The following is a 27,809-nucleotide window of genomic DNA, read 5'->3' on the forward strand; positions in this document are numbered from 1 at the left end:
CCATCTTTCATTTTTATTGTATATTTTATATTACTGTACATACTTTTAATAATTTGATACATTTTACCTGTCACCCCATTGTTTAATAGTTTCCAGAATAGACCATCATGCCAAACTGCTTTATGTATAGGTATTATTAAACTTGTACTCCATGCATGTGGGAAGATATTTGCATTGTAAATAGAGTTAAATATTTTTTTAATAGGTTTGATGAGGTAATGTTCACCGCATTTTAGCATCTCATTACAGATTTGGTCTTCTGCAGTTGATTTGTTGTTTTCCAATAATCTGATGGCTTCTTTAATTTCATTTTCCTGTATTGGTCCATCCAAATCAGTTTTACTAGCATCAAGTCCCTTAATTTCCCTATTTCTAAGATCTGATATAATATCGTCTTGTTCTTCTGTATTTTTACCAGGTTTAGAATTTAATAGATCTTTGAAGTGTGTCAACCATTTATCTGGTGCTATGCAATCAGTCTCTGACTTTCGTGTATTCGCGTCATTGTTGAGTTCACTTATTTTTTTCCAGAATGATGAATTGTTACCTTGAAGACTCTCAATTTCATTAAGCTGGTGTACTTTAAATTGTTTTTTTTTTTGTATTTGAGGATTTTTTTAAATTGTTTACGTGTTTTGAAGAATTTACCTCTAACAATAGGGTCATTATGACGTCACGTAGACTGGTCGACTCACTGTTTTTGCCGCTGCACAAAATACCCCGAAAGGCAATCACATAAAGTCATATGACAAATCGACGCTTGTGTGAAAGAACGAACGACGGAAGAGATCGCAGAGGGCGCAATTCCAATTCACGCGACTTTCATGCCAAACGAAAGTAGGGAGTTGCTAAGTCCATAAACATCTATTAAAGTTGCGCAGGCGCAGGCATGGGAATATATTTATAAAGAGTACGGCGGCAGACGTTTGTCACGTAGGGCAGTGTAGGGCAGTATAAGCTAGAGTATTCACACGGTGTATGGTAGTTTGACTTAGCACAATGGCAGCGAGCACAAAACTCACGCTGAATACACGTGCCCAGATGCCAATGTTAGGACTGGGCACATGGAAGAGTCAACCAGAAGACGTTGTGGACGCTGTCTGCGTTGCACTTGAGAATGGCTACCGACACATTGACTGTGCACCGGTCTACGGTAATGAGAAAGCCATTGGCGAGGCACTCTCATTAACCATTGGCAAGGTAGGCGACACTGTGTGAACTTTAGATGACCTTTCTGTTGTCATGAAAATATTAATATATCAATATCGTGAGTATAGTATTTTTGTTTTAGTGATATACTCAATGAATCATGTTAGCAGTGAAAAATATTACAACGTTTCCCAGCCAGACGGATAGTTTTATTACGTGGGCACGCCCATTATTATTATTTTTTTTTACGTAGGTAGGCATTGTCTTGATGAAAATTACGGTAACTGCTCAGTTTTTATGACGTGGGGGAGGGTGTCCGTACACTCTAGAGGGGAAAGTCGTTCCTTTTTTCACTTCATATTCATTGGAGGGAATGGAGAGAGATTAGGTTCACTTTTGCCTTTCTCGAACATTAACAAATTACACTACTTGTTTTTATTGCTTACATTTTTTTGTATTATTCAGCTGCATACGTGTTATACAACAGACACAGTTTTACAATATAACACTTGTACTGGTATGAGTATGTATTTATTGGATTCTTAGCCAATGAATTTAAGTTTAGAAGAAAGCATTCCTCGTTATCAATGACAAGAATGCACAATTGACGTTAAGTGGGAACTATAAGCGAGGTTAAATACAATCATAGACTCCAAAATATTTAGAAATACCAATGATAAATTTGGAATGGTGTCTGCTTCGAACAAGTCGTATTGTGCTCTGTGTCTTCGGAATATTTAAAAATATCTTTGAATAATAGACTAGCCTGTAGTGAATCGGTCTGGAGTGTTGTGAGTGGGTTGGTGGATGGGTCGGTGGCTGGGTCGGTGGCTGGGTCGGTGGGTGGTTGAGTCTGTCTGTGCATGTGCCTTACCATGGGAATGTACTGAAGTCATGGAGACAACCAATTAGCAGTGACACAGAATTCTGTGCTGACTACATAGCAATTCATCAGACCATTCTTGAGTGTACTTGAAATGACCGGATTCCAGTCTAAATGTACGATTGTACAAGCATAAACTGAGAAATATCGAATCGATAATTATTACTTCATTGATTTTGTTCTTTAGGCCATAATTTTTTTTATTCCTTCTTTCTCAAGTTTTTATAAGTAAATTTTTTTGAGGAGGGCGAAAAAAAAATAAAATTCTTTTTTTCCATTAGATTTGTGTGATTCTCAAAGAATTGTAAGTGAGATCATTGATCGGAAAGAAGAAATGAAATAACATTTTATTCCATGTATAACCTTGTTTCTCATCTGCACGAGACTTCGGTACTTTAATCATGATACTCTCGAGAAAATGCAACTTGGGTTTGTTATGCGGCGGGCAGTAAAAAAATGAAGATAAAAATAATATTTTTTTAGCATTTTTTTGCGCTTACAAGTCAGCGGGCGCGAAAAATTACGCTGAAATAAAATTTTATTTTAATTTTATTTTTGGCTCCTGTTCATTCGGCGGGTTCGCGAAACAAGGGATAATACAAGTCTGGCCTAAGCTTACTCAGAGCAGAACAACAGCAGCTATGAAATCCATTCAACCATAATTATAAGTATAATCTCAAATGACTGCTCCAATGCGAGGTAAATTAGAAATATTAATGCAATTTGTAAATAAAAATACTGTGTGGGGGTGTAACTGCTGTCACACTGAGAAAAAAAAAATATTAGGAAAAAAAAAAATTGCAATTTACTAATTTCTTCCTGTCCCCCCCAATTTTGAAATGCTTCACTTGTAAATATACCAGTTACTGCATGTGTATACATGCCTGTTGTACATTATAAAGTGGAATGCTGGTCACTCCCATGTGAACAGTCTACTAAATTAGTACAGTGTATATTGTTTTTGAAAAAACATCCAATATTTGTCATGAACAAGTATTACGTACTTCATTTAAATTATTACTTTGTTTACTGTTTTCATTTTATGCAAACAAATGCATGAATTGTGTATGATTAAGCATTTTTATTTAAATCCAGGAATAATGTGTCTATGGGACACATGCAATCATGCGCATTAACAACAGATGCACACAGTATTTTTATTTACAAATTGCATTAATATTTCTAATTTACCTCGCATTGGCAGTCATTTGAGATTATACTTATAATTATGGTTGAATGGATTTCCTAGCTGCTGTTGTTCTGCTCTGAGCAAGCTGAGGCCAGATTTTTATTATCCCTTGTTTCGCGAACCCGCCGAATGTACAGGAGCCAAAAATTAAATGAAAATAAACTTTATTTCAGCGTAATTTTTCGCGCCCGCCGACTTGTGCAAGTGCAAACAAATTTTTTTTTTTATCTTAATCTTTTTTCCGCCGCCGCATAACAACCCAAGTTGCATTTTCGTGGGAGTATCATGATTAAAGTACCGAAGTCTCGTGCATATGAGAAACAAGGTTATACATGGAATAAAATTTTATTTCATTTTTTTTCTTCGATCAATGATCTCACTTACAATTCTTTGAGAATCACACAAATCTAATAGAAAAAATGGAATTAATTTTATTTTTTCGCCCTCCTCAAAAAAATTGCCTTATAAAAACTCAAGAAACAAGGAATAAAAAAAAGCCTGGCCTGACATTAAGTAACACCACCCTTTCAATAACTATGGTTTGTGTTACAATGCTACAACTTAGAAAATTAGTAAAAAACTCAAAGTTGATCAGTGGTTTGTAAAAAAACAAGTACAATTGAATGATTTTTTTAAAGTTACAATTTGAAATTTTCATAGAGGCAAAAATACCATTTGTATTGAAGGCAAAACATGTGTACACATCTAAACTAAATTTGAAAACGCGTCTATTTTATAAATTAATCAGTCTTACTGAAAGTGTACAGCAGTGATTTTGGTGGGGGAGGGAGAGAGGAATAGAAAAAAAGGCTAGGTAAACGTCGGATATTGAAGATGGGCGTCAATTATCGGTATCACTTAAGGCTACAAAAATATACCTGTAGTAAGGCTGAGAAAAAAAATGTTTCTCGTTCTCGCGCGCATCATTTTGAACTATGTGCCTCGAACATTTTTCCGTTCTAAAGCATTTCAAAATGCACTTGTACTCGCACTTGTCTCAAATTTTCCCTATTTTAGCTCAGTTTTAAAAAAAAAAAAAAAAATCGCCTCGCCGCCTCATTTTAAAATTTCCATGGAACGAGAAACAAAGAATTTTTTTTCCTTGCCTAAATGTAATTGGTAAGCATGTAGCATGTTCAGTTGCTTGCGATATTTGTGGTTGGATTCAGTCGGCCACATTCCACAATCTAGCATGGACATGTACAGTCACTATTTGACATTTTCCTACTTTGTTTTCTCATATGCAAGACCTAGTGTGTACATTTGTATGACCTTGTTTTGAATTTAGGCAGAGCACCTATTGTCAACTGATTTTTAAATAATTTTCACAAAGCTTGATCCCTGTTTTAAATTTCATGTAGTGGATCAGACTTGATTTGGTTATAATTTTTGGCATGGCTAGACAAAATACAGAGTAGCAGACATAATGTACTGTCTTGTAACTCCAATTCTATTATTTTCTTCTTATATTTTCACAATACTTTTCAGTGAAATGAGAACATTTTCTACTATAGAACACAAAATGTGTAAAATCTGCAAGCTTGAAAGTCACATGATCATAACTGAATTCTGACAATCTAGGAGCAAGGTGATGATCTTCGTGTCCATTGAATATTAACACATTGAAGCTGAGGAGTTGTCTTACCCTACCTGAATTGTTAATCAAATATACATACTGTAAAATGCTTTATTTTTGCATGGAATTAATATTCTTTGAAGGAATGATCCAGTGAAAATAAAATCAGCGAATACCGGGTATACCTTTTTTCCTATACTTTACATTCAACTTGTCAAAAATCATTGAAAATAAATTTCATACAAAACACCCAAAAAGTCTTTTCAGTGAAAATTAACCCCAGCTAAAATAAAGTATTTTACAGTAGTGTATATGTCACATGAGACCTGTTCTTTTTGTACTTTATGCAGCATAAGATGACTTAATTTTTGAAATCGAGCAACTTGTTCAGATATGAAAGATTAAAGTTCCACCCTTACAGCATTCTGGCAATTTAATTATTGAGATCTTGGGAGTACTGTGACATATTTACCTGAATTAAATTTGCACAAGTGTTTAGAAATGTATACAATGTAATGATATTCAATTTTAATTTTTTTTTTCAACCCAATGAAGTTTTATGAATGCTTAGAGTACAGCCTTTTCACCACCAGTCTTTCTCATCCCAAATTTTCCTGCACTAGTTTTTTGTATTCTTCAATATTTCTGGCAAAATTTGAGTCAATTTTTAGTATTTACTCAAAATAATTTGGTTATTTTTGTCCTAATCTTCTGAAGGAAAGTTCAGAAAGTAAACTACATGCATTATGTGAAATTGTGATGAAAACGGGGAACTTCTGGTGAAAAGGTTAGGTTAACATCATCAATTTCACGTTCTTAAGAATGAGGCGGGATCGGGTGTGATTTTGGTAATGTTACCATAGCAACATAGTAAAACTAGCGCCAGATTAGTTCATTTTGTATGCAAAAGGTTAAGTTCATAAATGGTAAATCACCTGGTACTGTTGGCCCTCAGGTTCTATTCTACAAAATCTTACAAGACAGTCATGCAATGCTGTAAAAAGAAATCGCCATGATTAATTCATGTGAAATTTGTCATGCCTTGGGTTAAACAATTTGGATTATATTTGGTACAAAAACATGATGTGAAACCCTCTTCCATTGTGTTAGGGTTAAGTGCAAATACAAAATATGATCATATCATCATCAACCATTCATTCTATCATGTCTGGGCAGATTTTATTGAAACTTGGTAATTGAGCACACATGTTTTGATTTGATTCAAAATTTCCAGCCGTACATGGTTTGTGTTTGGAATTAGACTGAATATATTTTTTTTCTTAAATTGTGGTCCGACAAGAAATTACCATGATTGGTGGATTTTGCAGCATATTCATTATTATTACTTATTCATGATACGCAGTGACGTTATGGAACCCGGGAGGAAAGTATGTATGCGTTCAGGTTGGGTGGAACAGATCGCGGACTAAAAGCAGTCTTTCTTATTGGTTGGCACTTACAATTAATATTCCTCATTAGCATATTTATAACCACAAAAACAGGTATAACTATAGTGACGACTATAAAAGGCGCGGCAGAACAGATCAGTTGTGGTAATTTCGCGTCAACATGGAAGATTCTACAAACTCGTTCTAAAAGAATTATCATATAACAATAAAATTGTCTCAACTTAGCCAGTCTAATGTGGAATATGCAACTTGGTTTGTACATTAAAGAAAAGATTTCTTTGCTACATGTGTAGGAGGTGCCACTTTGACCGAGCATTACCTGGATATGGTACTATTTGAAATAACTCTTTGTAGTGGTTACTTCAACATTAATTATAATCCATCTACATCTTTTGTTGTTCGTAATTGACAGTCACCTAAAACCTGACAGGGACTATGTCATCGTCAATGAAGTCTACAAAGAATATGTATACTTTTTACAACATATTTAAATAATAATTTTGAATTGCTTTTTATCTCCTGTATAATTGATTGCATGGCACTGCAGACTGTCAAGCGTGAAGACTTTTTCATCTGTTCTAAGTTGGCAACTACAAAACATGCTGCCAAGGATGTGAAACCAGCTTGTCAGCAAACACTACAAGATTTAGGATTGGACTACTTAGACCTGTATCTGATACATTGGCCTTATTCATTTGCGTAAGTTTTATATCCAGCAATTCCTTTTTTTTTTTCAATGTTTTAATTGGTTAAAATATGTACTTTTAGGTTTTGTTTGATTACGCTTGTTTTGTGTTTTGACAACATACAAAACAGTCAAAAGTATAGTTGACTGGGTGTGGTGGAAGTGTTTAGTGTACGTCTGTATTATTGTTGGGCAGATAACCCATGTAGATGGTATGAATTGTAGGGTGGATGACAATTATGCAAATTTATGCTAATGAGCTGTTGTATATTCTCAACAAGTTTGACTGTTCGTTTGCCCGTGGTGACCTCTGTTTCCTCTTGTGCATGAACGCATTTTGACTATTCGATATGCAAACGTACAAGATTAGCTTAAATCTTACCCGCACTTTGTGTAGCGACACGACTATTGTACCAAGGTGTATCCACTTTGTATCATGTAATAAGATTATAAAGGCTTGGATATTTGGTAATAAGATTAACTCTGTATTGTAAATCAGTATGTACTTCAGGTAAACCGATGTATCGATGTATTGTTTATTTCTTGTAGTAATTTCGGTGATGCAGCGGTCCCGCGATATGATGATGGTTCAGTCATGTATGCAGATGTACATTTCATGGAAACATGGGTGGAGATGGAAAAACTTATGGATGAAGGATTATGTAAAGCTATTGGTGTTTCTAATTTCAATAGCAAACAGATATCTGAAATAATCAGAAAAGGTCGAATAAAACCATCAAACTTACAGGTATGTTCTTTTTTACTATGAAACAGGCTATATCTGTACTAGATTGGATAATAAAAAAGGCCATTTTCAGCTGAGCTGTTCATATGAGTGATTGTTTGTTGTGCGTCCATCAAAAATTACATTTTCTACTTTTTCATGAAGACTACCAGCTTGATTACTTTAATATTTGGTATGAAGAGGTACTTTGTATGATCCAACACTGGCATAGTCAGAATAGTCAAAGCACAATAACAAAATATCAAAGTATTAGGTATTTTGTTAGACAAACATTGGTAAGGCATGTACCACTGTATTTGCCTGTAAGCTTTCAGATGATGTGTAGCTTGTTATAATAGCACGAGTAGTAGCTTTTAAAAATTGTCTGAATCAGATAAATTTTTAACCTAATATTCTCTAATTGCTACCTTAAGAACCCCCTATTTGCCTCTTACATACATATATATATATATATATATATATGAATGGATTTCATGCAAACTTGGAACATGTGTTGAAAATTATGGTACCTTGATGCGCATCAATTTGTTTTTCAGATCAGATTTAAAATGGCCAACTGGCAACCATTTTTAGTCCCCGTTCGGACACAGTCCGAAAACGGGGACTTATGTTTTGCCCTGTGTGCGTCCGTCCGTCCGTGCGTCCGTGATCACCTGTATCTCGAACATACATGGACCGATTAAGTTCAAAGTTCACTCATACATCACACATTATATGGGACATATGCACATGCATTTTTTTCATGATCCGATTAACGATAGCCGAATAGCGGCCATTTTAAGGCCGAAAATGCATCAAAATCGCACATTTTCACCATTCCGGACCCGGATCTCAGTTATGCATGGACGGATTTTGTTCAAATTTGGTACATACATTAAACATAATAGGACCTTGATGCACGTCATTTTTTTTTTTGGATCGGGTTCGAAATGGCCGACTGGCGGCCATTTTGTTTTAAAGAATTCAGTTCTGGATCCGTATCTGAGACATGCTTGGATTGATCGAGTTCAAACTTCACACACACAAGGTACATCATGTCACAAATATGTATGTGCATTTGTTTCATGATCTCATTAACGATAGCCAAAAGGCGGCCGCTTTAAGGCCGAAAATGCATTGAAATCGCACATTTTCACCATTCCGGACCCGGATCTCAGTTATGCATGGACGGATTTCATTCAAATTTGGTACATACATTAAACATAATAGGACCTTGATGCACGTCATTTTTTTTTTTCGGATCAAGTTCGAAATAGCCGACTGGCGGCCATTTTGTTTTAAAGAATTCAGTTCTGGATCCGTATCCGAGACATGTCTGGATTGATCAAGTTCAAACTTCACACACACAAGGTACATCATGTCACAAATACGTATGTGCATTTGTTTCATGATCTCATTAACGATAGCCAAATGGCGGCCGCTTTAAGGCCAAAAATGCATTGAAATCGCACATTTTCACCATTCCGGACCCGTATCTCAGTTATGCATGAATGGATTTTGTTCAAATTTGGTACATACATTAAACATAATAGGACCTTGATGCACGTCTTTTTTTTTTTCGGATCAAGTTCGAAATGGCCGACTGGCGGCCATTTTGTTAAAGAATTCAGTTCTGGATCCATATCCAAGACATGTCTGAATTGATCAAGTTCAAACTTCACACACACATGGTACATCATGTCACAAATAGATATGTGCATTTGTTTCATGATCTGCTTAACAATAGCGGAATGATGGCCATTTTAAGGCCGAAAATGCATCAAAATCACGTATTTTCACAATTCCAGAACCGGATCTCAGTCATGCATGGATGGATTTTGTTCAGATTTAGCACAATGTGTTGTACATATGCAGGTGCATTTCGGTCATGATCTGCTTTGAATGTATATGTCACTCAAATATGAACGGAACGGGGACGTGTCATTGACAATGACTTGTGACATCTTTGCCTTGAACAATCATGTTCAAATTTGATAGATACTTTATTTATCATGTCGCACATACATGTATGTACAGTAATTTGTTTGATGATCCCAATTGCTTGCCAATTTTTATGTTAAATATGTATAAAAATCGAGCATTTTTCATTCTGGATCTTGGTCTTGATTATACATGGACAGCTATTGTTCATCTTAATACATATATAAAAGGACCATATTTTTTTAGATCGGATTCAAAATGGCCAATGCAAGAGCTGTTCAAAGAGCCATGTCTCTGGCATACATTGATTGATTGCAGTCAAACTTTACATCCTGTCATTTGTTTCATGTTCTGATTAAAAATGGCAGATTCAATTCAGTTTGTCTACTATTGAACTTACAAGGACTAAAATGGATTGTATTATTCAGTATACATTACTCATTCACACATGTATGATCTGAATGTGCAGTATGGCTGGTGATGTGATGAACTGAACTGAATGTGCAGTGTGGCTGGTGATGTGATGAACTGAATGTGCAGTATGGCTGGTGGTGTGATGAACTGAATGTGCAGTGTGGCTGGTGATGTGTTGAACTGAATGTGCAGTATGGCTGGTGATGTGATGAACTGAATGTGCAGTGTGGCTGGTGATGTGATGAACTGAATGTGCAGTGTGGCTGGTGATGTGATGAACTGAATGTGCAGTGTGGCTGGTGATGTGATGAACTGAATGTGCAGTATGGCTGGTGATGTGATGAACTGAATGTGCAGTATGGCTGGTGATGTGATGAACTGAATGTGCAGTATGGCTGGTGATGTGATGAACTGAATGTGCAGTATGGCTGGTGATGTGATGAACTGAATGTGCAGTGTGGCTGGTGATGTGATGAACTGAATGTGCAGTGTGGCTGGTGATGTGATGAACTGAATGTGCATTGTGGCTGGTGATGTGATGAACTGAATGTACAGTATGGCTGGTGATGTGATGAACTGAATGTGCAGTGTGGCTGGTGATATGATGAACTGAATGTGCAGTATGGCTGGTGATGTGATGAACTGAATGTTCAGTGTGGCTGGTGATGTGATGAACTGAATGTGCAGTATGGCTGGTGATGTGATGAACTGAATGTTCAGTGTGGCTGGTGATGTGATGAACTGAATGTGCAGTGTGGCTGGTGATGTGATGAACTGAATGTGCAGTGTGGCTGGTGATGTGATGAACTGAATGTGCAGTGTGGCTGGTGATGTGATGAACTGAATGTGCAGTGTGGCTGGTGATGTGATGAACTGAATGTGCAGTGTGGCTGGTGATGTGATGAACTGAATGTGCAGTATGGCTGGTGATGTGATGAACTGAATGTGCAGTATGGCTGGTGATGTGATGAACTGAATGTGCAGTGTGACTGGTGATGTGATGAACTGAATGTGCAGTGTGGCTGGTGATGTGATGAACTGAATGTGCAGTGTGGCTGGTGATGTGATGAACTGAATGTGCAGTATGGCTGGTGATGTGATGAACTGAATGTTCAGTGTGGCTGGTGATGTGATGAACTGAATGTGCAGTGTGGCTGGTGATGTGATGAACTGAATGTGCAGTGTGGCTGGTGATGTGATGAACTGAATGTGCAGTGTGGCTGGTGATGTGATGAACTGAATGTGCAGTGTGGCTGGTGATGTGATGAACTGAATGTGCAGTGTGGCTGGTGATGTGATGAACTGAATGTGCAGTATGGCTGGTGATGTGATGAACTGAACTGAATGTGCAGTATGGCTGGTGATGTGATGAACTGAATGTGCAGTGTGGCTGGTGATGTGATGAACTGAACTGAATGTGCAGTGTGGCTGGTGATGTGATGAACTGAATGTGCAGTGTGGCTGGTGATGTGATGAACTGAATGTGCAGTATGGCTGGTGATGTGATGAACTGAATGTGCAGTGTGGCTGGTGATGTGATGAACTGAATGTGCAGTGTGGCTGGTGATGTGATGAACTGAATGTGCAGTGTGGCTGGTGATGTGATGAACTGAATGTGCAGTGTGGCTGGTGATATGATGAACTGAATGTGCAGTGTGACTGGTGATGTGATGATCTTAATGTGCAGTATGGCTGGTGATGTGATGAACTTAATGTGCAGTGTGACTGGTGATGTGATGAACTGAATGTGCAGTGTGGCTGGTGATGTGATGAACTGAATGTGCAGTGTGGCTGGTGATGTGATGATCTTAATGTGCAGTGTGGCTGGTGATGTGATGATCTTAATGTGCAGTGTGGCTGGTGATGTGATGAACTGAATGTGCAGTATGGCTGGTGATGTGATGAACTGAATGTGCAGTGTGGCTGGTGATGTGATGAACTGAATGTGCAGTGTGGCTGGTGATGTGATGAACTGAATGTGCAGTGTGGCTGGTGATGTGATGATCTTAATGTGCAGTATGACTGGTGATGTGATGAACTGAATGTGCAGTATGGCTGGTGATGTGATGAACTGAATGTGCAGTGTGGCTGGTGATGTGATGATTTGAATGTGCAGTATGGCTGGTGATGTGATGAACTTAATGTGCAGTGTGACTGGTGATGTGATGAACTGAATGTGCAGTATGGCTGGTGATGTGATGAACTGAATGTGCAGTATGGCTGGTGATGTGATGAACTGAATGTGCAGTATGGCTGGTGATGTGATGAACTGAATGTGCAGTATGGCTGGTGATGTGATGAACTGAATGTGCAGTGTGGCTGGTGATGTGATGAACTGAATGTGCAGTGTGACTGGTGATGTGATGAACTGAATGTGCAGTATGGCTGGTGATGTGATGAACTGAATGTGCAGTGTGGCTGGTGATGTGATGAACTGAATGTGCAGTATGGCTGGTGATGTGATGAACTGAACTGAATGTGCAGTATGGCTGGTGATGTGATGAACTGAATGTGCAGTATGGCTGGTGATGTGATGAACTGAATGTGCAGTGTGGCTGGTGATGTGATGAACTGAATGTGCAGTGTGGCTGGTGATGTGATGAACTGAATGTGCAGTGTGGCTGGTGATGTGATGATCTTAATGTGCAGTATGGCTGGTGATGTGATGAACTTAATGTGCAGTGTGGCTGGTGATGTGATGAACTGAATGTGCAGTATGGCTGGTGATGTGATGAACTGAATGTGCAGTGTGGCTGGTGATGTGATGAACTGAATGTGCAGTATGGCTGGTGATGTGATGAACTGAATGTTCAGTGTGGCTGGTGATGTGATGATCTTAATGTGCAGTATGGCTGGTGATGTGATGAACTGAATGTGCAGTGTGGCTGGTGATGTGATGAACTGAATGTGCAGTGTGGCTGGTGATGTGATGAACTGAATGTGCAGTATGGCTGGTGATGTGATGAACTGAATGTGCAGTGTGGCTGGTGATGTGATGAACTGAATGTGCAGTATGGCTGGTGATGTGATGAACTGAATGTGCAGTGTGGCTGGTGATGTGATGAACTGAATGTGCAGTATGGCTGGTGATGTGATGAACTGAATGTGCAGTGTGGCTGGTGATGTGATGAACTGAATGTGCAGTATGGCTGGTGATGTGATGAACTGAATGTGCAGTATGGCTGGTGATGTGATGAACTGAATGTGCAGTGTGGCTGGTGATGTGATGAACTGAATGTGCAGTGTGGCTGGTGATGTGATGAACTGAATGTGCAGTGTGGCTGGTGATGTGATGAACTGAATGTGCAGTATGGCTGGTGATGTGATGAACTGAACTGAATGTGCAGTATGGCTGGTGATGTGATGAACTGAATGTGCAGTGTGGCTGGTGATGTGATGAACTGAACTGAATGTGCAGTGTGGCTGGTGATGTGATGAACTGAATGTGCAGTGTGGCTGGTGATGTGATGAACTGAATGTGCAGTATGGCTGGTGATGTGATGAACTGAATGTGCAGTGTGGCTGGTGATGTGATGAACTGAATGTGCAGTGTGGCTGGTGATGTGATGAACTGAATGTGCAGTGTGGCTGGTGATGTGATGAACTGAATGTGCAGTGTGGCTGGTGATATGATGAACTGAATGTGCAGTGTGACTGGTGATGTGATGATCTTAATGTGCAGTATGGCTGGTGATGTGATGAACTTAATGTGCAGTGTGACTGGTGATGTGATGAACTGAATGTGCAGTGTGGCTGGTGATGTGATGAACTGAATGTGCAGTGTGGCTGGTGATGTGATGATCTTAATGTGCAGTGTGGCTGGTGATGTGATGATCTTAATGTGCAGTGTGGCTGGTGATGTGATGAACTGAATGTGCAGTATGGCTGGTGATGTGATGAACTGAATGTGCAGTGTGGCTGGTGATGTGATGAACTGAATGTGCAGTGTGGCTGGTGATGTGATGAACTGAATGTGCAGTGTGGCTGGTGATGTGATGATCTTAATGTGCAGTATGACTGGTGATGTGATGAACTGAATGTGCAGTATGGCTGGTGATGTGATGAACTGAATGTGCAGTGTGGCTGGTGATGTGATGATTTGAATGTGCAGTATGGCTGGTGATGTGATGAACTTAATGTGCAGTGTGACTGGTGATGTGATGAACTGAATGTGCAGTGTGACTGGTGATGTGATGAACTGAATGTGCAGTATGGCTGGTGATGTGATGAACTGAATGTGCAGTATGGCTGGTGATGTGATGAACTGAATGTGCAGTATGGCTGGTGATGTGATGAACTGAATGTGCAGTATGGCTGGTGATGTGATGAACTGAATGTGCAGTGTGGCTGGTGATGTGATGAACTGAATGTGCAGTGTGACTGGTGATGTGATGAACTGAATGTGCAGTATGGCTGGTGATGTGATGAACTGAATGTGCAGTGTGGCTGGTGATGTGATGAACTGAATGTGCAGTATGGCTGGTGATGTGATGAACTGAACTGAATGTGCAGTATGGCTGGTGATGTGATGAACTGAATGTGCAGTATGGCTGGTGATGTGATGAACTGAATGTGCAGTGTGGCTGGTGATGTGATGAACTGAATGTGCAGTGTGGCTGGTGATGTGATGAACTGAATGTGCAGTGTGGCTGGTGATGTGATGAACTGAATGTGCAGTGTGGCTGGTGATGTGATGAACTGAATGTGCAGTGTGGCTGGTGATGTGATGATCTTAATGTGCAGTATGGCTGGTGATGTGATGAACTTAATGTGCAGTGTGGCTGGTGATGTGATGAACTGAATGTGCAGTGTGGCTGGTGATGTGATGAACTGAATGTGCAGTATGGCTGGTGATGTGATGAACTGAATGTGCAGTGTGGCTGGTGATGTGATGAACTGAATGTGCAGTGTGGCTGGTGATGTGATGAACTGAATGTGCAGTGTGGCTGGTGATGTGATGATCTTAATGTGCAGTATGGCTGGTGATGTGATGAACTTAATGTGCAGTGTGGCTGGTGATGTGATGAACTGAATGTGCAGTATGGCTGGTGATGTGATGAACTGAATGTGCAGTGTGGCTGGTGATGTGATGAACTGAATGTGCAGTATGGCTGGTGATGTGATGAACTGAATGTTCAGTGTGGCTGGTGATGTGATGATCTTAATGTGCAGTATGGCTGGTGATGTGATGAACTGAATGTGCAGTGTGGCTGGTGATGTGATGAACTGAATGTGCAGTGTGGCTGGTGATGTGATGAACTGAATGTGCAGTATGGCTGGTGATGTGATGAACTGAATGTGCAGTGTGGCTGGTGATGTGATGAACTGAATGTGCAGTGTGACTGGTGATATGATGAACTGAATGTACAGTATGGCTGGTGATGTGATGAACTGAATGTGCAGTGTGGCTGGTGATGTGATGAACTGAATGTGCAGTATGGCTGGTGATGTGATGAACTGAATGTGCAGTGTGGCTGGTGATGTGATGAACTGAATGTGCAGTATGGCTGGTGATGTGATGAACTGAATGTGCAGTGTGGCTGGTGATGTGATGAACTGAATGTGCAGTGTGGCTGGTGATGTGATGAACTTAATGTGCAGTGTGGCTGGTGATGTGATGAACTGAATGTGCAGTATGGCTGGTGATGTGATGAACTGAATGTGCAGTGTGGCTGGTGATGTGATGAACTGAATGTGCAGTATGGCTGGTGATGTGATGAACTGAACTGAATGTGCAGTGTGGCTGGTGATGTGATGAACTGAATGTGCAGTGTGACTGGTGATATGATGAACTGAATGTGCAGTGTGGCTGGTGATGTGATGAACTGAATGTGCAGTGTGGCTGGTGATGTGATGAACTGAATGTGCAGTGTGGCTGGTGATGTGATGAACTGAATGTGCAGTATGGCTGGTGATGTGATGAACTGAACTGAATGTGCAGTATGGCTGGTGATGTGATGAACTGAATGTTCAGTGTGGCTGGTGATGTGATGAACTGAATGTGCAGTGTGGCTGGTGATGTGATGAACTGAATGTGCAGTATGGCTGGTGATGTGATGAACTGAATAAGCAGTGTGGCTGGTGATGTGATGATCTGAATGTGAAGTGTGGCTGGTGATGTGATGAACTGAATGTGCAGTGTGGCTGGTGATGTGATGAACTGAATGTGAAGTGTGGCTGGTCATGTGATGAACTGAATGTGCAGTGTGGCTGGTGATGTGATGAACTGAATGTGCAGTGTGGCTGGTGATGTGATGAACTGAATGTTCAGTGTGGCTGGTCATGTGATGAACTGAATGTGCAGTGTGGCTGGTGATGTGATGAACTGAATGTGCAGTGTGGCTGGTCATGTGATGAACTGAATGTGCAGTGTGGCTGGTGATGTGATGAACTGAACTGAATGTGCAGTGTGGCTGGTGATGTGATGAACTGAATGTGCAGTGTGGCTGGTGATGTGATGAACTGAATGTGCAGTATGGCTGGTGATATGATGAACTGAATGTTCAGTGTGGCTGGTCATGTGATGAACTGAATGTGCAGTGTGGCTGGTGATGTGATGAACTGAATGTGCAGTGTGGCTGGTCATGTGATGAACTGAATGTGCAGTGTGGCTGGTGATGTGATGAACTGAACTGAATGTGCAGTGTGGCTGGTGATGTGATGAACTGAATGTGCAGTGTGGCTGGTGATGTGATGAACTGAATGTGCAGTATGGCTGGTGATATGATGAACTGAATGTGCAGTGTGGCTGGTGATGTGATGAACTGAATGTGCAGTGTGGCTGGTGATGTGATGAACTGAATGTGCAGTGTGGCTGGTGATGTGATGAACTGAATGTTCAGTGTGGCTGGTCATGTGATGAACTGAATGTGCAGTGTGGCTGGTGATGTGATGAACTGAATGTGCAGTGTGGCTGGTCATGTGATGAACTGAATGTGCAGTGTGGCTGGTGATGTGATGAACTGAACTGAATGTGCAGTGTGGCTGGTGATGTGATGAACTGAATGTGCAGTGTGGCTGGTGATGTGATGAACTGAATGTGCAGTATGGCTGGTGATATGATGAACTGAATGTGCAGTGTGGCTGGTGATGTGATGAACTGAATGTGCAGTGTGGCTGGTGATGTGATGAACTGAATGTGCAGTGTGGCTGGTGATGTGATGAACTGAATGTTCAGTGTGGCTGGTGATATGATGAACTGAATGTGCAGTGTGGCTGGTGATGTGATGAACTGAATGTGCAGTGTGGCTGGTGATGTGATGAACTGAATGTGCAGTGTGGCTGGTGATGTGATGAACTGAATGTGCAGTGTGGCTGGTGATGTGATGAACTGAATGTGCAGTATGGCTGGTGATGTGATGAACTGAATGTGCAGTGTGGCTGGTGATGTGATGAACTGAATGTGCAGTGTGGCTGGTGATGTGATGAACTGAATGTGCAGTGTGGCTGGTGATGTGATGAACTGAATGTGCAGTATGGCTGGTGATGTGATGAACTGAATGTGCAGTGTGGCTGGTGATGTGATGATCTTAATGTGCAGTGTGGCTGGTGATGTGATGAACTGAATGTGCAGTGTGGCTGGTGATGTGATGAACTGAACGTGCAGTGTGACTGGTGATATGATGAACTGAATGTGCAGTGTGGCTGGTGATGTGATGAACTGAATGTGCAGTGTGACTGGTGATATGATGAACTGAATGTGCAGTGTGACTGGTGATGTGATGATCTTAATGTGCAGTGTGGCTGGTGATGTGATGATCTTAATGTGCAGTGTGACTGGTGATGTGATGAACTGAATGTGCAGTGTGGCTGGTGATGTGATGAACTGAATGTGCAGTGTGGCTGGTGATGTGATGATCTGAATGTGCAGTGTGGCTGGTGATGTGATGAACTGAATGTGCAGTATGGCTGGTGATGTGATGATCTTAATGTGCAGTGTGACTGGTGATGTGATGAACTGAATGTGCAGTGTGGCTGGTGATGTGATGAACTGAATGTGCAGTGTGGCTGGTGATGTGATGATCTGAATGTGCAGTGTGGCTGGTGATGTGATGAACTGAATGTGCAGTGTGACTGGTGATGTGATGATCTTAATGTGCAGTGTGGCTGGTGATGTGATGATCTTAATGTGCAGTGTGACTGGTGATGTGATGAACTGAATGTGCAGTGTGGCTGGTGATGTGATGAACTGAATGTGCAGTGTGGCTGGTGATGTGATGAACTGAATGTGCAGTGTGGCTGGTGATGTGATGATCTTAATGTGCAGTGTGACTGGTGATGTGATGAACTGAATGTGCAGTGTGGCTGGTGATGTGATGAACTGAATGTGCAGTGTGGCTGGTGATGTGATGAACTGAATGTGCAGTGTGGCTGGTGATGTGATGAACTGAATGTGCAGTGTGGCTGGTGATGTGATGAACTGAATGTGCAGTGTGGCTGGTGATGTGATGAACTGAATGTGCAGTGTGGCTGGTGATGTGATGAACTGAATGTGCAGTGTGACTGGTGATATGATGAACTGAATGTGCAGTGTGGCTGGTGATATGATGAACTGAATGTGCAGTGTGGCTGGTGATGTGATGAACTGAATGTGCAGTGTGGCTGGTGATGTGATGAACTGAATGTGCAGTGTGGCTGGTGATGTGATGAACTGAATGTGCAGTGTGACTGGTGATATGATGAACTGAATGTGCAGTGCGGCTGGTGATGTGATGAACTGAATGTGCAGTGTGGCTGGTGATGTGATGAACTGAATGTGCAGTGTGACTGGTGATATGATGAACTGAATGTGCAGTGTGGCTGGTGATGTGATGAACTGAATGTGCAGTGTGGCTGGTGATGTGATGAACTGAATGTGCAGTGTGGCTGGTGATGTGATGAACTGAATGTGCAGTGTGACTGGTGATGTGATGATTTGAATGTGCAGTGTGGCTGGTGATGTGATGAACTGAATGTGCAGTATGGCTGGTGATGTGATGAACTGAACTGAATGTGCAGTGTGGCTGGTGATGTGATGAACTGAATGTGCAGTATGGCTGGTGATGTGATGAACTGAATGTTCAGTGTGGCTGGTCATGTGATGAACTGAATGTGCAGTGTGGCTGGTGATGTGATGAACTTAATGTGCAGTGTGGCTGGTGATGTGATGAACTGAATGTGCAGTGTGGCTGGTGATGTGATGATCTTAATGTGCAGTGTGGCTGGTGATGTGATGAACTTAATGTGCAGTGTGGCTGGTGATGTGATGAACTGAATGTGCAGTGTGGCTGGTGATGTGATGAACTGAATGTGCAGTATGGCTGGTGATGTGATGATTTGAATGTGCAGTGTGGCTGGTGATGTGATGATCTGAATGTGCAGTGTGGCTGGTGATGTGATGAACTGAATGTGCAGTGTGGCTGGTGATGTGATGAACTGAATGTGCAGTGTGGCTGGTGATGTGATGAACTGAATGTGCAGTATGGCTGGTGATGTGATGATTTGAATGTGCAGTGTGGCTGGTGATGTGATGAACTGAATGTGCAGTGTGGCTGGTGATGTGATGAACTGAATGTGCAGTGTGGCTGGTGATGTGATGAACTGAATGTGCAGTGTGGCTGGTGATGTGATGAACTGAATGTGCAGTGTGGCTGGTGATGTGATGAACTGAATGTGCAGTGTGGCTGGTGATGTGATGAACTGAATGTGCAGTGTGGCTGGTGATGTGATGAACTGAATGTGCAGTGTGGCTGGTGATGTGATGATTTGAATGTGCAGTGTGGCTGGTGATGTGATGAACTGAATGTGCAGTATGGCTGGTGATGTGATGATTTGAATGTGCAGTGTGGCTGGTGATGTGATGAACTGAATGTGCAGTATGGCTGGTGATGTGATGAACTGAATGTGCAGTGTGACTGGTGATGTGATGAACTGAATGTGCAGTGTGGCTGGTGATGTGATGAACTGAATGTGCAGTGTGGCTGGTGATGTGATGAACTGAATGTGCAGTATGGCTGGTGATGTGATGAACTGAATGTGCAGTGTGACTGGTGATGTGATGAACTGAATGTGCAGTGTGGCTGGTGATGTGATGAACTGAATGTGCAGTATGGCTGGTGATGTGATGAACTGAATGTGCAGTGTGGCTGGTGATGTGATGAACTGAATGTGCAGTATGGCTGGTGATGTGATGAACTGAATGTGCAGTGTGGCTGGTGATGTGATGAACTGAATGTGCAGTGTGGCTGGTGATGTGATGAACTGAATGTGCAGTGTGGCTGGTGATGTGATGAACTGAATGTGCAGTATGGCTGGTCATGTGATGAACTGAATGTGCAGTGTGGCTGGTGATGTGATGAACTGAATGTGCAGTGTGGCTGGTGATGTGATGAACTGAATGTGCAGTATGGCTGGTGATGTGATGAACTGAATGTGCAGTGTGGCTGGTGATATGATGAACTGAATGTGAAGTGTGGCTGGTCATGTGATGAACTGAATGTGCAGTGTGGCTGGTGATGTGATGAACTGAATGTGCAGTATGGCTGGTGATGTGATGAACTGAATGTGCAGTGTGGCTGGTGATGTGATGAACTGAATGTGCAGTGTGGCTGGTGATGTGATGAACTGAATGTGCAGTGTGGCTGGTGATGTGATGAACTGAATGTGCAGTATGGCTGGTGATGTGATGAACTGAATGTGCAGTATGGCTGGTTATGTGATGATCTTAATGTGCAGTGTGGCTGGTGATGTGATGAACTGAATGTGCAGTATGGCTGGTTATGTGATGATCTTAATGTGCAGTGTGGCTGGTGATGTGATGAACTGAATGTGCAGTGTGGCTGGTGATGTGATGAACTGAATGTGCAGTATGGCTGGTGATGTGATGAACTGAATGTGCAGTGTGGCTGGTGATGTGATGAACTGAATGTGCAGTGTGGCTGGTGATGTGATGAACTGAATGTGCAGTGTGGCTGGTGATGTGATGAACTGAATGTGCAGTGTGGCTGGTGATGTGATGAACTGAATGTGCAGTGTGGCTGGTGATGTGATGAACTGAATGTGCAGTATGGCTGGTGATGTGATGAACTGAATGTGCAGTGTGGCTGGTGATGTGATGAACTGAATGTGCAGTATGGCTGGTGATGTGATGAACTGAATGTGCAGTGTGGCTGGTGATGTGATGATCTGAATGTGAAGTGTGGCTGGTGATGTGATGAACTGAATGTGCAGTGTGGCTGGTGATATGATGAACTGAATGTGCAGTGTGGCTGGTGATGTGATGAACTGAATGTGCAGTGTGGCTGGTGATGTGATGAACTGAATGTGCAGTGTGGCTGGTGATGTGATGAACTGAATGTGCAGTGTGGCTGGTGATGTGATGATCTGAATGTGAAGTGTGGCTGGTGTTGTGATGAACTGAATGTGCAGTGTGGCTGGTGATGTGATGAACTGAATGTGCAGTGTGGCTGGTGATGTGATGAACTGAATGTGCAGTGTGGCTGGTGATGTGATGAACTGAATGTGCAGTGTGGCTGGTGATGTGATGAACTGAATGTTCAGTGTGGCTGGTGATGTGATGAACTGAATGTGCAGTGTGGCTGGTGATATGATGAACTGAATGTGCAGTGTGGCTGGTGATGTGATGAACTGAATGTGCAGTGTGGCTGGTGATGTGATGATCTGAATGTGAAGTGTGGCTGGTGTTGTGATGAACTGAATGGTGCAGTGTGGCTGGTGATGTGATGAACTGAATGGTGCAGTGTGGCTGGTGATGTGATGATTTGAATGTGCAGTGTGGCTGGTGATGTGATGATTTGAATGTGCAGTGTGGCTGGTGATGTGATAATTTATCATGTCTTCTCTTGAACTTGTACTATATTTCAATATCTCGGCATCACTTTTTATCCTTCTGGACTATTGATATTATTAAATAACGTTTCTCCTTCTGTCTAAAACATTCAATGAAGAAATGTTCTTTAGTTTTAATTTGATGATGAACTGAATATAGCTGATATAGGTAAATCCAGCTACCTTTTGTGCTCTGCCAACAGATGCATCTGTAATTTGCATCCCATTACACGACTATTGTCCATTGAAACTGTGTGCTTTTGTGGTTATCTAATTATTTGTTTTCTAAATTCAGGTCGAGTGCCATCCTTTTCTACCGCAACAGAAATTGATACAATTTTGTAAACATCGTGGTATTTCAATGACTGCACATACACCTCTTGGGTCACGTGACCGCAAATGGCATCTGCCGAGAGAACGTGATATGTTGTCTGAAGAAAAAATTGTCCAGATAGCTGAAAAGCATGGAAAAACCCCGGCACAGGTCATGATAAGGTAAATAAATTATCATGCTATCATTTGTAGAGGTCAACTAATTAGTCTCCGTTCGAACGAAGTCCGAAAACAGGGACTTATAATTCGGTCTCCGTCCGTGCGTCCGTGCATTCATGCGTCTGTCCGGAGTCATATCTCAGAATCCCTTGAACCGATTCAGTTCATTTTTTGCATGTGCCTAGTACTTTATCTGGGACATATGCACATGCAGTGGTTTAGCGATTCGATTCAAAATGGCCGACTGGCAGCCATCTTGTTTTTTGAAAATGTTGTACTTTGAACATGCTTTGTCAGTTGTCATTCAAACTTGGTACTTAGGTTATACATGTTAAGTTACATGTCCATGACAATTTATTTCGCAATTGGATCAAAGATGGTCGACTGGCAGGCATCTTGTTTTTTTGTTTTTTTACGCGGTATCTTGGAAGTGCTCTGTCAGTTTTCATTCAAATTTGGCACATACATGTACTTTATACATATTAGGACGCATATCCATGACAATTTGTTTCAAAATCTGTAAAATAAAATGCTGTCAATAAATTTGCTAGCACTATTGGCAATGAACCCATCTCTCGAACTTAAAATGTCTGTAAACATTTAGTTTTTTGACTCCTGTGTGCAAAGCAAACAATAGAAGTCTTGGAGGTTAGTGTGTCTGTCTGTGTCTGTGTCTTTGTGTGTGTCTTTGTGTGTCTTTGTGTGTGTGTGTCTTTGTGTGTCTGTGTGTGTGTGTGTGTGTGTGTGTGTGTGTGTGTGTGTGTGTCTCTGTGTGTCTGGGTGTCTGTGTCTGTGTGTGTCTGTGTGTGTGTGTGTGTGTGTCTCTGTGTGTGTGTGTGTGTCTGTCTGTCTGTCTGTCTGTGTCTGTCTGTGTGTCTGTTTGTGTGTCTGTGTGTGTCTGTCTGTCTGTCTGTCTGTGTGTCTGTCTGTCTGTGTGTCTGTGTGTCTGTCTGTCTGTGTGTCTGTGTGTCTGTCTGTGTGTCTGTGTGTGTGTCTGTCTGTCTGTCTGTCTGTCTGTCTGTCTGTCTGTCTGTGTGTCTGTCTGTCTGTCTGTCTGATATCTCAAGAACGAATTATATAACATTTCAATGAACTTGGTACATAGATGCTCTAGGATAATGCTGTGATCTGATTAGCTTCGGTTGAAAACTTGTGTATAATAATTACCTAATTTACATATTAATTAGCCAATTTTAGGCATTTTCATTTGCTTCTCATGCGTTATGAAACAAGATTTCAATGAAACATTGTATACAGATGCTCTGGGATAATGCACAGACCCGATTAGATGTACAGTAATGACTTCATTTGCATATTATTTAGCCAATATTTAACTTTTCCATCAATATCTCAACCACTCATCAAACTTACTTACTTACTTACTTACTAAATTACTGAATTTGCATAAATTAACCAATTTACAGATGTTCCACAGATTCAGTACCACTTACCACTCAGCTTTTTTTGATTATTTTTTTTTAATTTGCCAACATTGTTCCAAAGTGCACCTTGCATGAATATTTTTTTTCTCTCAATGTCTAGCTTGCAATTCTTTCTTACAAATCTTCCTGCCACCTCTGCCCATGATTTCAAATATTAGACCCGTTAGCTTGCCCAGAATGTTAATGAAAGGTATATGCTAGAAAAGTGTCTCTTATTGGCAGTGATATCGTCATTCCCGACCTTAACCCTGTTTACTATTACATTAACTTGAGCAATTCTTATCTGATTTTCAAACGTTGATACCATATTAATCAACTATACAAATCTTACATACTGTAAAACACTTTGAAATAGCTACATGCCATTTTAGCTAATTTGACTCAATGCACAAATTAACTGAATCCTAATTTAGCTAAAGTGTCAACAATCTCATTGTGAGAATATATTCTATTCTAATTAGCGACATCTTAATTTAGCGAAATTGTGGATTAGCTAAATTAGCTAAAATAATGTGCTAGCTAAAAAGACACGTTTTACAGTTTTTTCATGTGGGGTATGCTTCGTTAATTACATGAATGTTAATACAGGAATGACAGCACATTTATTGCTGGTAATGATTAATAAATATCAATAATGGAAGTCCAAGATCTGTTGTGATAATGCAGTAATAGGATACGTTTTCATTGTGTAGTACAAATCATTTTTCACCCCAAAATTCAGCTTCGATATATTGCTCTATTATTTCTACTATTCATGGTATTTTGTAAGAGATAAATACCATATTTTTCAAATAGATCAGTGGAGCTGTAGATACGATGACAGGAGAGAAAAAAAATATTTTATTTGGGGAAAACAAAATCTTGTGGCTCTCTGATTGTCATTGAGATCTTTGCAGCCATTTCTGTCTAATGTGTATCAGTGATACATATCTAACAACTCTGGCATTTATAAGTTGACCAGGGCAGATCGTATATTCTATGGGGGACAAAGTTGTGTTCCATTTCATGTTGTAAGCATCCACTGTATTATAGTCTATACATCTGTATGTAGATTTCAGATTCAAAGAGGTGTTGCCGCCGTACCAAAAAGTGTTACCCCTGAAAGAATCATTGAAAATAGCAAGGTATGTAAAGATAATAAATACAATTTATTTGTAAGATGAATATTATCATGTGAGTGTTTTAACAGACAGTAACGAGAGATCAGGGCAGTTCAGTTGACATGCTGTCTTCTTTCTTGTACTTGGTAATTAGATGTACCCTTATATTCTCTCGCAGGTATTTGACTTTGAACTTGATGCATATGATATGGATGATTTACTGTCATTTCCCATAATAAGACAACACGTACCATATACAAGAGTAAGAATTCTTTTTACTTTTTATTTCTACAATTGAAACTTTCATTGTCTTAGTAAATCAAGGATTATGTTTCTCTGATCCTTGTATGTATGCTTAAATAACCGATCACTGGTAGCATAGTGATTGTCGCATCAGACACGTGGCCGGTAGACCCAAGTTCAAATCCTACCTTGGGCTGAACATCAAAAGGGTCGACCCCTACCCTGGGTGAGTGTGCCACAGACTTAATGGGAAGGCCAATTCCACCGGCAGAGATTCATTCACTAATGAATGTGACTTTGGGGGAACCTTGTTTAAGGTCCACAGGAGCCTGGTTGACGCCAGGATAGCACATTAAATTGCCATTTGATAAAGAGATAGCCACACGACCCTGTCATGTAGTTCTAAACATAAATATGACTTCTGTGGCAAAAATACACTGTCGGCCCTAGCACTTGAAATTTGCACATACAAAAAAAAGTCAGAAGAGACAACAGTGGCATTCAATGTCCAGAACTGTCGCCAGGCTCAAAAAAAAAAAAAAAATAAATAAAAAAAAAAATGTATGCTTAAATATGACTATAATTCATAACTTAGTAACCACAAAATTAAATTTTTCATAAGCTTTGTATATACCCTGTTTTATATCAAATACAATTTTGATGTCGTGTATTATTTTAAAATGCGATAATTCAACTCAATATTAAGCATTATACTTCTGTCTGGTAGGAAACATGATTTACCTGATGAAAGTATTGTAAGTCAAACCCAAATGAAAATATGGTTGCATATCCTTGCAGCTTTTATAGTATTTTTCCCCATCAGTAAAAACAATTTACACATCACATCATTTAAAGTCATAACGTAATTAATACCCGGTACACTGTCTTTTATTTGACCTCTTACAGGATGAAGATGACAACATAATACCACGTGATGACCACCGACCACACTATCCGTTCAATGAACTATTTTAAGATCTACTTAAATATAAGATCTTAGAGCAATATAATATATTTTTATTGGTTGTATTTATTACTAGATTGTCTACATATGTTCTCAATCCCGACATATTTTGAATTGAGACAAATTCAATTAACACTACTTTTACTGACAGATTCAATTTAAACACTACTTTTATTGACCAATTTCAAATCAAACGCCACTTTTATTGACCAGATTCAATTCCAATGCCAGTTTTACTGACCATATTCAAATCAAACGCCAGTTTTACTGACCATATTCAAATCAAACGCCAGTTTTACTGACCATATTCAAATCAAACGTCACTTTTACTGACCAGATTCAATTCCAATGCCAGTTTTACTGACCAGATTCAAATAAAACGCCACTTTTACTGACCAGATTCAATTCCAGTGCCAGTTTTACTGACCATATTCAAATCAAACGTCACTTTTACTGACCAGATTGAATTCCAATACTGCTTTTACTGAATTTGATGCAGACAAGATTGTTTTCTGGTTATATTTTTCAAATCATTGTTTAGATTGAGGGTTGATTTACATTTCCTAATTAATATATACACATTTAATTATTGTCATTGTAAAACAATTAAATATTATTCAGTGCATTTTCTAAATTAATTATTTTATTTTCCAGCTTTTTCATTTTTTTTTGCTGCGTACCTGCAGGTTTTTCAGCAGTCACCAGATTTTGATGTTTTTTAAATGTTTTGATTTTAGTATTATATATTTTTCATGCAAGTGAAAATTCATCATATTTCAATACACATATATGATTTATTGTTTGTTTTAAATCTTTTTTTGTTTCAGTTATATCTAAAGTGTGATTCATTTTAATGATAATTTGTATATATAATTTGGGATTTTATGAAATTTGGGGGAAAATGTTTTCATTAAGGTTGCGGTAACCTGATTGTAATCAAAAATATATTAAAAAATCATAATTCTTAGCCCAGTTTGGACATGTTTGGCTTTGGGCATGTGATGATTTATACAATTTGTAACAATATATAAAAAAACAAAAAAATTGTAAAACAATAAAATTTTCCCTTGTTTGAACAATAGTATGTACATGTATGGTAATAATACATTTTAATAAATCAAAAGCATACAAACCCACTTTTTAGAGAATAAATAATTTGAAAAAAATACATTTATATAGAGTATTTATATAACAATAGTAAAAGTGTGCATATTTTCAAATAATTCCTGACTTTTTACAAGCTTACATTTCTTAATTAAGATAATCTACAAGTTATTTCACGTGTACTTATAGCTATGTAGTCCTCTTCTGATAAATCGGATAGAGGTGCATGCAGGTTTCAGAAATTCTTAACTTAATGGATATGACGAGCAAATCTCCTGAACTGATTAAGTTTAAGATGAACCATTATGCATGCCATCACTTGATTTGCTGAACATTGTCATTTGTAGGTACTTATTTGTAAATGGTGTGTTCATAGGGTGAGATACTCGTACATACCGTCACTGTGGGAGGACAGTTGCACATATCAAGCAGGCTGTTTGCTGATTACTTGGCAATATGCTTCAAAAGATGGTATTTATTTATGGATGTGTCTATCAATAAAAAGTAAATATCCACAGATGAGCTAACAATGTGTTCTGTATTATTTTTTTTCTCCATATTCAATGATTTAAAAATTCAACTTTGTCCTAGCAAAACAAGTTTTTGTATTTGCAAAAACTTTGTGGTCATTTATGCATTTCAAATTTGTCAAGTCTCCAGAACCATCA

The 27,809-nt window shown here is 39.8% G+C and overlaps 1 protein-coding gene across 1 annotated transcript; it reads left to right on the forward strand.

The window, feature by feature from the left end:
- The first annotated feature begins 912 nt into the window (after positions 1–912).
- LOC100371689 (aldo-keto reductase family 1 member A1-B-like) lies at positions 913–27,671 on the forward strand. Its single transcript, XM_006823311.3, has 7 exons — positions 913–1,200; positions 6,754–6,905; positions 7,441–7,639; positions 22,092–22,291; positions 24,782–24,854; positions 25,009–25,092; positions 25,980–27,671. Exons 1-7 carry the CDS (start codon positions 1,000–1,002, stop codon positions 26,046–26,048), a joined length of 978 nt encoding a protein of 325 aa, XP_006823374.3. The 5' UTR covers positions 913–999; the 3' UTR covers positions 26,049–27,671.
- The last annotated feature ends 138 nt before the right edge of the window (positions 27,672–27,809 follow it).

Source organism: Saccoglossus kowalevskii, chromosome 9 (assembly GCF_978046115.1).
Source record: "Saccoglossus kowalevskii chromosome 9, keSacKowa6.1, whole genome shotgun sequence".
In the NCBI taxonomy this organism is placed as follows: Eukaryota; Metazoa; Hemichordata; class Enteropneusta; family Harrimaniidae; genus Saccoglossus; species Saccoglossus kowalevskii.